The sequence below is a fragment of the Malania oleifera genome, chromosome 7, assembly GCF_029873635.1.
Source record: "Malania oleifera isolate guangnan ecotype guangnan chromosome 7, ASM2987363v1, whole genome shotgun sequence".
Taxonomy (NCBI): Eukaryota; Viridiplantae; Streptophyta; class Magnoliopsida; order Santalales; family Ximeniaceae; genus Malania; species Malania oleifera.
In genome coordinates this window covers 87,322,222-87,334,555 of record NC_080423.1, presented here as the reverse complement: position 1 = coordinate 87,334,555, position 12,334 = coordinate 87,322,222, and the positions used below count along the sequence as shown (strand labels likewise).

At 31.0% G+C, this 12,334-nt stretch overlaps 1 protein-coding gene across 1 annotated transcript; it reads right to left on the bottom strand.

The window, feature by feature from the left end:
• Positions 1–1,513: 1,513 nt before the first annotated feature.
• On the bottom strand, positions 1,514–2,289 carry LOC131160917 (uncharacterized). The gene is made up of 2 exons (XM_058116791.1): positions 2,008–2,289; positions 1,514–1,954 (listed from the first exon to the last, which is right to left on the bottom strand). The coding sequence occupies exons 1-2, from the start codon at positions 2,287–2,289 to the stop codon at positions 1,514–1,516; spliced, it is 723 nt and encodes a 240-aa protein (XP_057972774.1).
• Positions 2,290–12,334: the final 10,045 nt, after the last annotated feature.

Below are 12,334 nucleotides of genomic sequence, written 5' to 3'. Positions count from 1 at the left end.
TTTCTGAAAGGGAAAAACATGCTTAAGGAACACAACATCTCAAGATATAAATATTTTTGGAGTGTACGTGTGGATCATATAGTTTATAGCCCTTTACAGAATGAGGATAACCTACAAATATGCAAGACTTTGCTCTAGGATCAAATTTGGTTCTACCATGTAAAATAGTAGATGCAAAACAAAGGCAACCGAAAACTCTAAGATGAGAGTAACTAGGAATTTTATGGAACAACATCTCAAAAGGAGATTTGTCATTGAGAATTGGAGTAGGTAACCTGTTCATGAGGTAAACCGCAATTAAAACACACTCACCCCAAAAATGAAGAGGTAAGTTGGACTGAATTTGAAGAGATCTAGCCACGACAAGGATGTGTTGATGCTTTCGTTCAACAACACAATTCTGTTGCGGTGTATGGACACAAGATTTTTTATGAACAATGCTTTTGGAAATAAAAAAAAAAAAAAAATCAGGCATATGGAATTCTGCACCATTATCAATACATATGGCTTCTATAGTAATATGAAACTAAGTTTCAACAAAAGAGACAAAAGATTGCAAGTAATAATTGGCTTGTGCCTTAGACTGCATTAGGTATAGCCAAGTGCATCGGGTATGATTATCTACAATGGTTAGAAAATACCTTGCACCGTCAATTGATTTAGTAGAGAAAGGTTCCCAAATATCACAATGCACAAGTTGAAAAGCTATTGAACATTTATTATTACTATTTGGGAATGACAACCTCTGCTGTTTAGCAAGAGAATAAATATTACAATGACTAGAATTTGATTCTTTTATTTCAAGGACAGATTTATGTAGCAAATCCAGTCTAGGCTTGGATGGATGTCCTAATCTACAATGCCAAACATCAAAATTAGAAGCATTGGCAGACAATGAAGTAGGTACAGTGAGTAGGCTACTCTTATACAAAGTTGTACTAGAGACTGATATAGCCGAATGCTTATTGAGGAGATGATAGAGACCTGCCCTCTCTTCACCCAATCCAGTCATCCTCCATGTCTATAGGTCCTGTATAAAGCAATATTTGCCATGAAAAATAATGTAGCAGGAAATGGATTTTAGAAGTTTGTTGGCTGAGATTAGGTTACAGGCAAAAGAAGGAACAACAAGAACATTAGTGAGCAACAAGTTAGGTGTTATGCTAATTGTTCCAATGTGTGTGACCGGAACAAGAGCACCAGTAGGCAATTTCACAAATGTATTAATTGAAGTTGTTATAGTAGTGGGAGAATGGACAAAATTTACCATATGATTAGTGGCTCCAGTGTCAATAATCCATGTGAGGCTAATTTGCTTTCTGCCTTGAGTGTAAACAGCAGATGAGCAAGAAGAAATACCTATCATTGTGGAGAAGAGATTATCTGCAGAAAAAGATCCTGCACTGTGGGTGAAAGGCCCAGTCACTTGAGCAACTGAAGGTTGTGGTTGTATTTCAAGTGAGGGATGCATGATTGCCATGATCTGCCTAAGTTGTTCCTGAGTGAATGGAAGCTATTGTACTTCACTAGATTGCTCAGCATTGGTTGCCAAGGCTACTTGATTTGCTGAAGGAGCATTTTGCTTGTATCTTGACTTGTAGCCTAGAGGATACCCATGTAGCTTGTAACATTTTTCAGCCGTGTGTCCTAGAAGTCCACAGTGGGAGCACATAGGTCTCTCTTTCTTGCCATGACTCTGTTTGTTTCCTTGATTTCCTGTAGCTCTTCCCAGCATAGCAGTTGGTTCAGTAATAATCACTGAACTGATCTCCCTTTGCCTCTCTTCTTGCACAAGCAATGCAAACACCTTGTTTATAGGAGGTAAGGTAAGAAGAATTTGGCTTTTAATGTGACCATATGACTCATTCAGGCCCATCAAGAACTTCATTACATAATCTCGATTTTGATAATCAGCCAAGCTTTCAAAGAAGTAGGATATGTCTCGGGAATTGGCCTATAACTCATCAATTCATCCCATAAGGACTTCAATTGTGTGAAGTAATCAACAATATTCATCTGACCTTGTGCCAAATCAGAAATAGATTGCTGCAACTGGAAGATCCTAGGTCCATTTGTCAAGGAGAATTGATCTTTAAGTTCAATCCATATATCCCTTGCTGATTTGATGAACATCATACTGGAATAAACATCATCAGACAGCGAATTGAGAATCCATAACTTCACAGTGTCATTGCCTCGTTTCCAGGTGGCATAATTCGCATCAGTAAGGAGAAGAGCTTCCACAGTTCCATCAATGAACCCCAACTTGTTCTTGGCGCTCAGTGCCATTGTTACGCACATGTTCCATGTCCAAAAGTTGTCTCGAGTAAGAACCTTATTGACCAGGTGCAAGTTTCGACCATCACTGCTTTGGAAGTAAAAAGGATTTGAGCTCAAATCAATATTGGAGTTGACGTGAGAACAAGAAGTATCTATAGAGGTTGCAGAGGAAGCCATGAGAGAAGAATTTCTCTAATTGCTCTAATACCATGTGAAGAAACAGCTAGACGTAGAGAGAGAAATTTTGAATCTCATTGATTATTAAAATTATTACATCAATAAGTATATGTAGATGAAGCTGAACTACACAAGAACTGACAACCTGAACAGATAACAAAATAACAAACTAAATATAGTTAAGTTACAATAATATTCTTTGAAGACTAACTAATTTTCTAACTCTATTTACGGCTGGCAGCTAACTGTTTAACAAAGTAGCTACAAAGTAGGCCAAATAGTGAAATAGTGAGAAATAGTGAATTAGTTATTATGAAAGAAAGTACAAGGGGTATAGGTAAATTTAAATTAATTAACTTGAAATGATATAGAGAGTGAGAATTTAATAACTCTAAATTTGTCAAAAGAAATTATCCATGATCACATAAATTGACTAAAAATGATTCATATAGACAACCTCATCTAGTAGACTAAAGGGTTGATTTGTTGTTACTGTTGTTTTTAATATTTAAAATAGTAATAGAATAATTATATGGTACGAAATATTTGCACACAATATTTTAACACAAAATTTATTATATAGAAATTAACTAAATAAAAATAAAAAACATAAAATCCAAATAAAAATAGTCATGTAGAGCAGTAATGGGCCTACATACATGTGAGTAGGGCGAGTACCCTCACTAACATTTTGAAAATAACTCCACACATTTAAATAGGAATGAGATGCTTGCACGTGAAGATCACTGTAGAAATATGAATTATTGGGGAGAAAAAAATTTTGGTTTTACGAAACAATCAAACATGAGAATGCCCATGGTAGCATATATATATATATAGTGTGTGTGTGTGTGTGTGGGTGAGAAAGGCAATTTCAAATGTTACAAATCCCTACAAAATCAACTTTAAACTCTAATGAGATCCCTTGATTCAAGATTTGCTTCCAACTCCAAAGAATACGAAATACCTGAATTTATAGGACAAGAAGTTGTATCTAAAATTGAGTCAAGTTGTCTTCAACATGACATCTGTCTAGTCTAAGTGATGCTTCAAGCATATTGGGGTTGCTAAGATTGTCCAATATCCTTATATAAAATATATTTTTCTCATTTTTTTAAAAAGCTACTGAATACAAGGAAACTGAACAAAAGGGTTAAGCATTCTACTTTTACTTATTGTTAAATAATAGAATCGATGACCTGATCTGACTCCGAGGACGTTAGTAAATTGCCGAACCTCGTAAATCTCATGGTATTTGCATTATGATTTTTTTTTTCCGTTTTCTTTCATTTGCTAGTTTTATTGTGATTTTTTCGTGACAAATATGATGCATTAAAAATATTTTAGACTCATCATATCTTCTTTTTTCTTTTTTTGACAAAGTAGTGTATATTTTGGTTAGGGAAGCAGTGAACAATTCAAATAAATAACACGATTAGGGAGGGAAATAAAGTAGTGGATTAACTATCCAACTATATATGCTATTTGCCTATGTATTGGAACACACATTTGTGGAGTCTCTTCTCACATTGTCCTCGAACCCTCAAATACTCCTTAGTCTACCGCTTCGCTCTTTAGTAGTTATTCACGTATTATAGTATATTTTGTCACTATAAAATTCATCTACGGGGAGATCCCCTTTTTATGGCTCTCTTTCTCTCTAATCACTTCTTCTTTTCTAAGCAAAGGCCTCTCGTCATTCAAACCCTTAAATTGTGACAAAATTTTTTTTTTTGGAATGTTAATAGCCAACTCAAAATATTATGTTACTATAAAGTTTGATCATGGAATTTTGTAAGAGATGTATTAATTTGGGTTGAACCCAATGTATTCATTTAATTTTTTTATAAAAACTATGGTGTATTAATAAATATTAGTTTGGGAAGATATGTAACAATATCGATAATTTGTTTTGAGATCTTCCCCATCAGCTATTCCTTAAGAATTACGACCCTCCCCTATGAGCCATAAATTATATATAGATATTATTGATAGGTTCGGAAATTAGGATTTTAACTCAAGGATTACGTCTTGAATTAAATCCATCATGTGGATCGAAAAAAAAAAAGAGTGAATTAGTATCCAAAAACTAAGCTGCTCTAATAAGATAAATTTATATATAAATTAGTTTTTTTCAAAATGATTAAAATGTATTGTGATCATTTTATTAAGTGGCTCTGCCCTCTTCACTCTTTATTGAGTTGGTTTGATTAATATTGTTAACTATCTCTATTAATAATTAATTAATAAATTTTATAATCACATTTAATAACTGAATTAATTCATGAAATAATAAACAAAATAATTAATATTTTGAAAACTCCCTATAAATTTATAATTAAATTTTTGTAGCTGCTAATGGAATTAATGTTCTTGGTAATAGATAATAATAATTGAATTAATAATATTTTGTCACCATTAATAATAATTAAATCGATATATAACTTTACAACTAATATTAATAACAATTCAATTATTTTATGAAATAATAAATACAATAAATAATATAAATTGTCCCATAAAACTGTAGTGTATAAAACTTCTTTAATTACATTCAAACAAAATATTTGTTAGGGATTGTTTTGAATTACTTATAGAAAATTATATTTCTAAGAAAATGTAATTATCTGAAGAAGTATTTATCAAAAAAAAAAAGCATGACATTATTTATTATAAGTATTTACCAAATAAATACTTTTTTCCAAAAAAAAAATTCAAAAAATATTTATTTTGCTTAAAAATGTAATTTGAAAAAATAATTTTTTAAACAAAGTGTAATTACTTGTCAACACAACTACTCACAAAAAGTGCTTTTCTGAAAACTACTTATTTATTTTTAAGATGTTGCAAATTGGGGTTCAATCTTTTATATTTTCTTTAAGAAGAAAAAGCATTTCATGATTCACTTGCATAGAGGTGCTTCAAAAGCAATATGATAGGATTGAAATTAAAACTAATTAATTAATAATTTCTATGATCACTTTTAATAAATCAATTGATTTATGAAATAATAAATAAAATGATTAATTTTTTGAAATCCTCACTTAAATAAAAAAAATTAGTATTTTGAAAACTCCTGTTAAATTTATAATTTAATTTTTGTAATAGCTAAAAAATGGAATTAACATTTTCTATAACAAGTAATAATAAATGAATTACTAATTTTTTTTAACCATTAATAATAGTTGAGGTAATAATTTTATACCTACTAATAATAATTGAATTATTTTATTAAATATTAAATAAAAGAATTAATATTTTATGAAATATATAATCTATACTATTATAAAGGGGATTTCCCTATCTGGTATCATCTTTCAAAAATATCAAATTTATCCCTATAACTACCAATGATTATTCTAAAATACTCCTTCAACTATCCATAACTTTCCTAAAATACCCTTATAATTATGTCAAATTTATCTCTATAATTACTTATAATTATTTCGAAAGACCCCTATAATGATCTAGAATTATCTCAAAATATCTTTATACTATTTAAATTTTTATTATTTTTAATAATTATTAAAAAATTTTAAAGGATAGAAAGTCGTGTAGCAAGCACATAGTGTGTACCAATGACTAGTAATAATAATAATAATAATGTATAAAAGCACATGGAAAAAAAAAATTAGAGAGCATCCAAATTGTTCTTTGATCTCAAAGTGAAGCAAATCTTTTCATTCATCAAATCCTAAAAAAAGAAAAAAAAAATCTTCTTTTAATGTTCCCTTTATAAATATTTTTCCCTGTAAAATTTGTTTGTTTGTGGGCAAAGCATTTCTTATTTAGAATATTCCATAATTATTATATATTATCTCTCAATAAACTAATGTAAAATAATTATTTAGAGTTGTAAGTGCCTTTTTCCTTTTAGATGTATTTTAAAAAATGGTATTTGATGAAATAATGTTTCTTCAACATGGCCACTGTAATTTTATAAGCATTTAGAAGTCTAATGCATGTGAGCCTCACAATATAGGGCAGGTAAGTATTCTTTAAATTTAGTTAACATGTCATGTGTTCAAGAGTAATGCATTTCAACGCATTAGGTATTTAGATAGGCATCTTTCATTGTGTCCTGAATAGGTAAATATCATTATCTATGATTTTCAAGATAAGTAATTTATTGGTATGTGGCTCATATTGAGTGGAACATGTGTACGGAGAAAACAGGCTGATGTGGAAAGTGAAGCGGAGTGGAGTGAGGGAAACGCAACGTATCGAGTGGAACAACGACATCTGCCTTTTAGGCTTGTAATTTATTATTTTAGTGGTTAAGACGATTAATAGCTCAGGGGTGTAGGGGCAATGCCCTTGCGGTACGGTACAAAAGTATTTGATAAATTTTTTTTAATAACTCTGTACGATTAGGATTAGTATAAATATATATGATGTAACTCTACTTTTATATAGTGAAATTTAAACGTCGTTCGCTTTTGTGGATATAGGCATATTGTTGAACCACGTTAAATCTGTGTGTTTTTGTTACTTTATCTATAACGCCCTGAATCCGAAACTGGGGTCCGAAGTGTTATTCTAAATAAATCTCTAATACCACATAAATACACAGCGGAAGATCTTCATAACAATTATCAGAGTAATATAAATATTTCAATACAATAATAAATTCATCTTAGTATCACAATGAAGTTTTGAATTTATCAAAAACATAAATAAAATATCAACAATATCTCTGATATCAATTTAGTATATAACCTCAGGAATTTCAAGATAAACCAGAATAACAAGATTAACAATTAATTTAACTAAGTAATTGTAGCGCCCCAAACCTAGTGAGGCCCAAAGTGCTAACATTCTATAAATATTCCTATAAAACTCTGATACCACAACATTAGCATCCATAATTAATATAAACATACAGCCAACGGAAGCAAAATATATTTATACAACCATAAATACTAAAGTACTACTCTCAACCAATCTTACTAAAATTTTTCCAAAACATTATACAACCCAAAATGTTCGAAAACAACTAAACATAACAAAATAGTATCTTACCAAGCCCACTCTCGGCTAAATCGTCTAGGTCTCGCCCCGGAGCTCCTAGACTCAATTTCCTGTAGGTTCTGAAAAATTGATATATTCGTTAGGGTGAGACACTTCTCAGTAAGATAAAATAAATTATTATTAGTATGTGGCTAGCGTGAGTTTCAATAAAATTAGACCCATTCTCTAATTTACGTTAGCTAACAAATATAGCATTTGTATAATATAACTCACATCTATACAATTGAAAATACACATTTCTTTCATAATATAAAACAGTTCGATAACTAACTACATTTACATAAATGTGATATGCGAAGAAGAAACCCCCTTTGGGACATACAATATCATCATGTATAAACCCCCATGATCAAGTTGTGTGGTCCGAAAACTGGACCTGATCCTGGCTGGCCTACCACCAGGCCAAGTTAAACCTCATGTCTGCAAGTCCGATTTACCTACCCAGCCTGGTCTAGACTCTCGGGAGGGGGGGGGGGGGTACACAACCCTTCCATGGCCAAATCGACTTTGTATTACCAACACTTCTATCCAGTACAGTGTGGTTGCACTATCTCAAATACTAGCTACGATACCGTGCTCTCACCACATTTGGTCGTCATGGTTTTTAAACCATATAATGCAATTTAAGTAATAAAAACTATAATATAACTCATTTCGTAATTCGGTATAAAACTTGTCGTATCAAAACTCGGCGTACAGTTATCACATCAAAACTCGGTATACAGTCGTCATATCAAACCCCAGCATAGAGCCGTCATATTAAAACCCAGCATTCAGCCATCATTTCACAATTTTCACCACATTTCTAGTATTTCCATCATTCAGTACATATCACATTTTCACTATATATTACCATAAAATACTCAAATTCAATTGTGCTGAAAAGTACAGATAAATCTCATGCCACACGTTTTTTGACTGATAAATCATAATATATTGAACTACTCAAAAATATGTTTTCGTTGAAAAACTAGGTCTAACCATCTTCATAATTTAATTTAACTCAAAATACCGATTTTTATATGAAAAAAAGATGATCAACCCTATTCAATTTGGTTTTTCCCCAAACAATAATAATAATCAAAGCCATAAACTTCATATGCCTGAATCATTCGGAAAATCCTATACAATGTACAAGAATCCATATACTCAATTTTAATTGGTTCAAATTCAATAAAACACTGACGTAATTTATTCCCCTTACCTGTTTCTAAAAAACCGCCTAAAACGGTCAGAAATGAACCCTAGCTTTCACGATCCTACCGCAAGAAAACAAGCCGGCAAGCCAAGGAGAACGAGGAGAGTGATCGGAAGGACTTGCCAGAGCCTCGGGAGGCTGTAGAAGAGAGAGAGAGAGAGAGAGAGAGAGAGAGAGAGAGAGAGAGAGAGGTTTGGGTTGAAATGAGAAAAAAAAACATAAGATTTTGACTTATAAGCCCCCGCCTCGCAAAAAACTGTGGACAGTTTTCTCTATGCTTTACAAAACTGTTGACGGTTTTCTGAGATTCCTCAAAACCATCGACGGTTTTGGTCCCGCCAAACCGATTTCTCTCATTTTCTTTTCCTTTATTTATTTTCTTGGTTCGGGTTCCTACTGTAATCATGAAAACTGTGCTCATATCCATACACACACACACACACACACACACACATTTGAAATCATAAATTTTTCTAAAAAATATGTAGGTGATCAATATGTTTTCCTGGGTTCGAAACCCAACATGTCTATAAATGTAGATTTGTCATGTCTGTAATGAGGAACCAACTTGAGTGTACATTCATATATCATCGTCATATAATCACCCCACATGACTGGGTTGTGCAGCTCAAAGGCAGGACTTAGCCATTGTTGGCCTATCAGTTTAAGTCAAAATTATTTTTGTTTGTAGTACGATTAGCCCTCCACAGCCTGGTCCGAACCTAGGGGTGGTCAACGTCTCCCCGTAGGCCCAATCGACTTCCAATACCAACACTCTCCCCGAGAAGTGTGGTTGCACTAACTCATATCCTAGCAACGGTACTGTGCTTTCATGTACATCACTGGTCCATCCGGATTCTCATTTCCACAATTCCACAGTAATTATCAATATAAAAAATATCATGTTTGTATCTTGGTATAAAACCGGCATTTCACATATTTCACAAATTCACAGTATTTCCATCATTTCCATAAAATCAATACCATTTCACCATTTCACCATATAATGCCATCAAAATATTTTGATTCAATTATGCAATAAAACATATCATTCTCATGTCACACGATTTAAATTATAATTTCGAAATACCGTAAACTACCAGGGAAAAATACATTTTTAACGAAAATAAGGTCTGATCGCCTCCACAATTTTATTTAACCATATATATATTTTTTATAAATAATGACAACCAACCTACACATTTTAGATTTTTCCCAAATATATATAATAATAAAAAACACCCATTTCATATTCCTGAATCATACGGAAAATTATATATAACATATACGAGATCATATACTCAAATTTTTAATCGGTTAATTAATTAATTTTTAAAAATAAAAGTCTGACATAATTTATTTTCCTTACCTTGGCCCTAGAGTGGTACTTAGGAAACCCAAACTTAAAAATATATTCCGATTAACTTGTTAATGATCGAAACCGAGATCTCATGGTGGTGTCTGATCGTTGATTTGACTTACGGATGAGAAGAAATTGAAGAGAAAGAATGGTTGAGAGTGAAATGGAGCAATCCGTGAGAAAGGGGGGGCCGGGGGGAGGGGTCTTTGGAAATTGACAATCTAAAACTTAAATCTTAAGCTTTCATATATATATATATATATATATATATATATATAATTATTTCATATTCATATTATATGTATACATTAATTTTACCCTTATATATATATATATAATATTATTTATTTATGTAATTCAATTTAATAATAATTATTTATTTATTTATTTTTTTACATATACATTTTCATGTATATTATTTTCTGGGACGTTACATTATCTATCTCTTTGTTTTTCTGTATCATTCACAATATAATTTAATAAGGAGTGGAGTGAAATTAAATTTATTAGTTAAGGTTTATAATTGATTTTTTTTAGCACACATTAAATTTGTTGAAATAGCTATTGCTACGTAATAGTATAATAGTTGCAGTATAGAGATTTAATAATTTATAAAAGAAGAAAAGTATTTATTATCAAAAAAAATAAATGAAAATACAAATAATTGTCGGAAAAATAAGAGAAACACAACAATTTACATTGCATCTCCATAAAACCTTCGTCTAATCTCTATTGTATCAATATTAATGAAAATTATTTTAAAATTTTGGTGATAATAATGATGATATAATAATAAAATCATTAATTAGTTCATTCTCAATAATAGTGGAGGTTTTATTATCAACGCGCGAGATCATTCTTATTAGGAAAGTTTAGTGGGCCCCATGGTTCTTCGCACAAAACCTTAAACTTATTTACAAACTTGAAGTAAATAATTCTTCTGTTATGTATCACGGATGGATGAGTGGTATAACATTGAAAGATAAATTGAAAAATAAACATATTCGTGGTAAGTTAGATGTAGCTCCTATAAAAAATAAGATAAGGGAGGGACGATTCAGATGGTATGGACACTTGCAACGTAAACCTTATAGTACACTTATGAGGAAGAGTGACTTAGTTACTGTGTGAGACAGTAGAAGGGGTAGGGGCAAACTCAAAATAACTTGGGAGGAGATAATGAGTAAGAATTTAATATTTTTGAATCTATAAAAAAAAATGATCAATGATCGCATAAATTGATAGAAAATGATTCATATAACCGATCCCACGTAGTGGGACTAAGGCTTAATTTTGTTGTTGTTATTGTTATTGTTGATTATGTATCACAACTCAATAATAAAAAATAATTATTCTTAAATTTCACCCTGATGTTATATTTACTATATCATATTCCATATTTGATAAAATAATACAAAATTTATTAATATTTGTTTTACAATACACTTTCTTACGAGAGAGAGAGAGAGAGAGAGATGGTCTCAACTCATGAAAAAGATTTTAATAAAGGAGTGAGGAAAATGAACTTATTCAAAGTGTAATAAGAATTGTTTGATTTTTGTTAAAAATGAGCTACTAGAAAGATTTTGAATACTTAGTGAAAATTTATAAGTAGGTGAAACATTTTAAATGACCAAAACGGACATGTTAATGTAAGCAAAATAATTAATGTCATAATGTGCAGATAATTATGTGTATTCAGAAATAATAGTAATAATAATAAGATGCATGTGGAATAGAATGATTTACAAAAAAGAAGTCAATTTTTAGCCTTTAAAAGTTCTAAAGTTATGACCTTTTAAAGTTTCCCAAAAAGTTAAAATTATTATTTTAAAAACTAAAATGCCTATTTATCGAACACATTATACTTGAAAATATTTTGGGTGAGTACATGATCTCATATTATTCTCGAGAATGGTAGTTTTAGAAAAAAAACTTATTTTGATATATTTGTGGTGATTTTGCCTTTTTCAATGATTATTACATTTTGTTCAAAAATCGAATCTCAAAAATTATGTATCAAAATAAGAGTGGTTTAAAATAAGTACAACCTTAATAATCCAAGACTATTAAAAAAAAAAATCTTGTCATACCGATTTTTTGAATTTTTTTTTTTAAAAGTTTGTCAAAGATTCAAAAAAAATAGAATAAAATAAAAAGACAAATCTCACCTTGATTGTGTGGGGCCGGGAACACGAACATTCAGTGGTCTGCGAAGCATCTGATTGCCACCATAAAATATTTACCGTGCGTTGGGTTTACAGTTACCGGATCCAATATTACAACAC

Coding starts and splice junctions, on each gene's coding strand:
- LOC131160917 (XM_058116791.1), bottom strand. CDS start 2,289: ATGGCACTGAGCGCCAAGAACAAGTTGGGGTTCATTGATGGAACTGTG. Junction 1,955..2,007: donor CACAAGGTCAGATGAATATT/GTTGATTACTTC, acceptor GATGAGTTATAG/GCCAATTCCCGAGACATATC.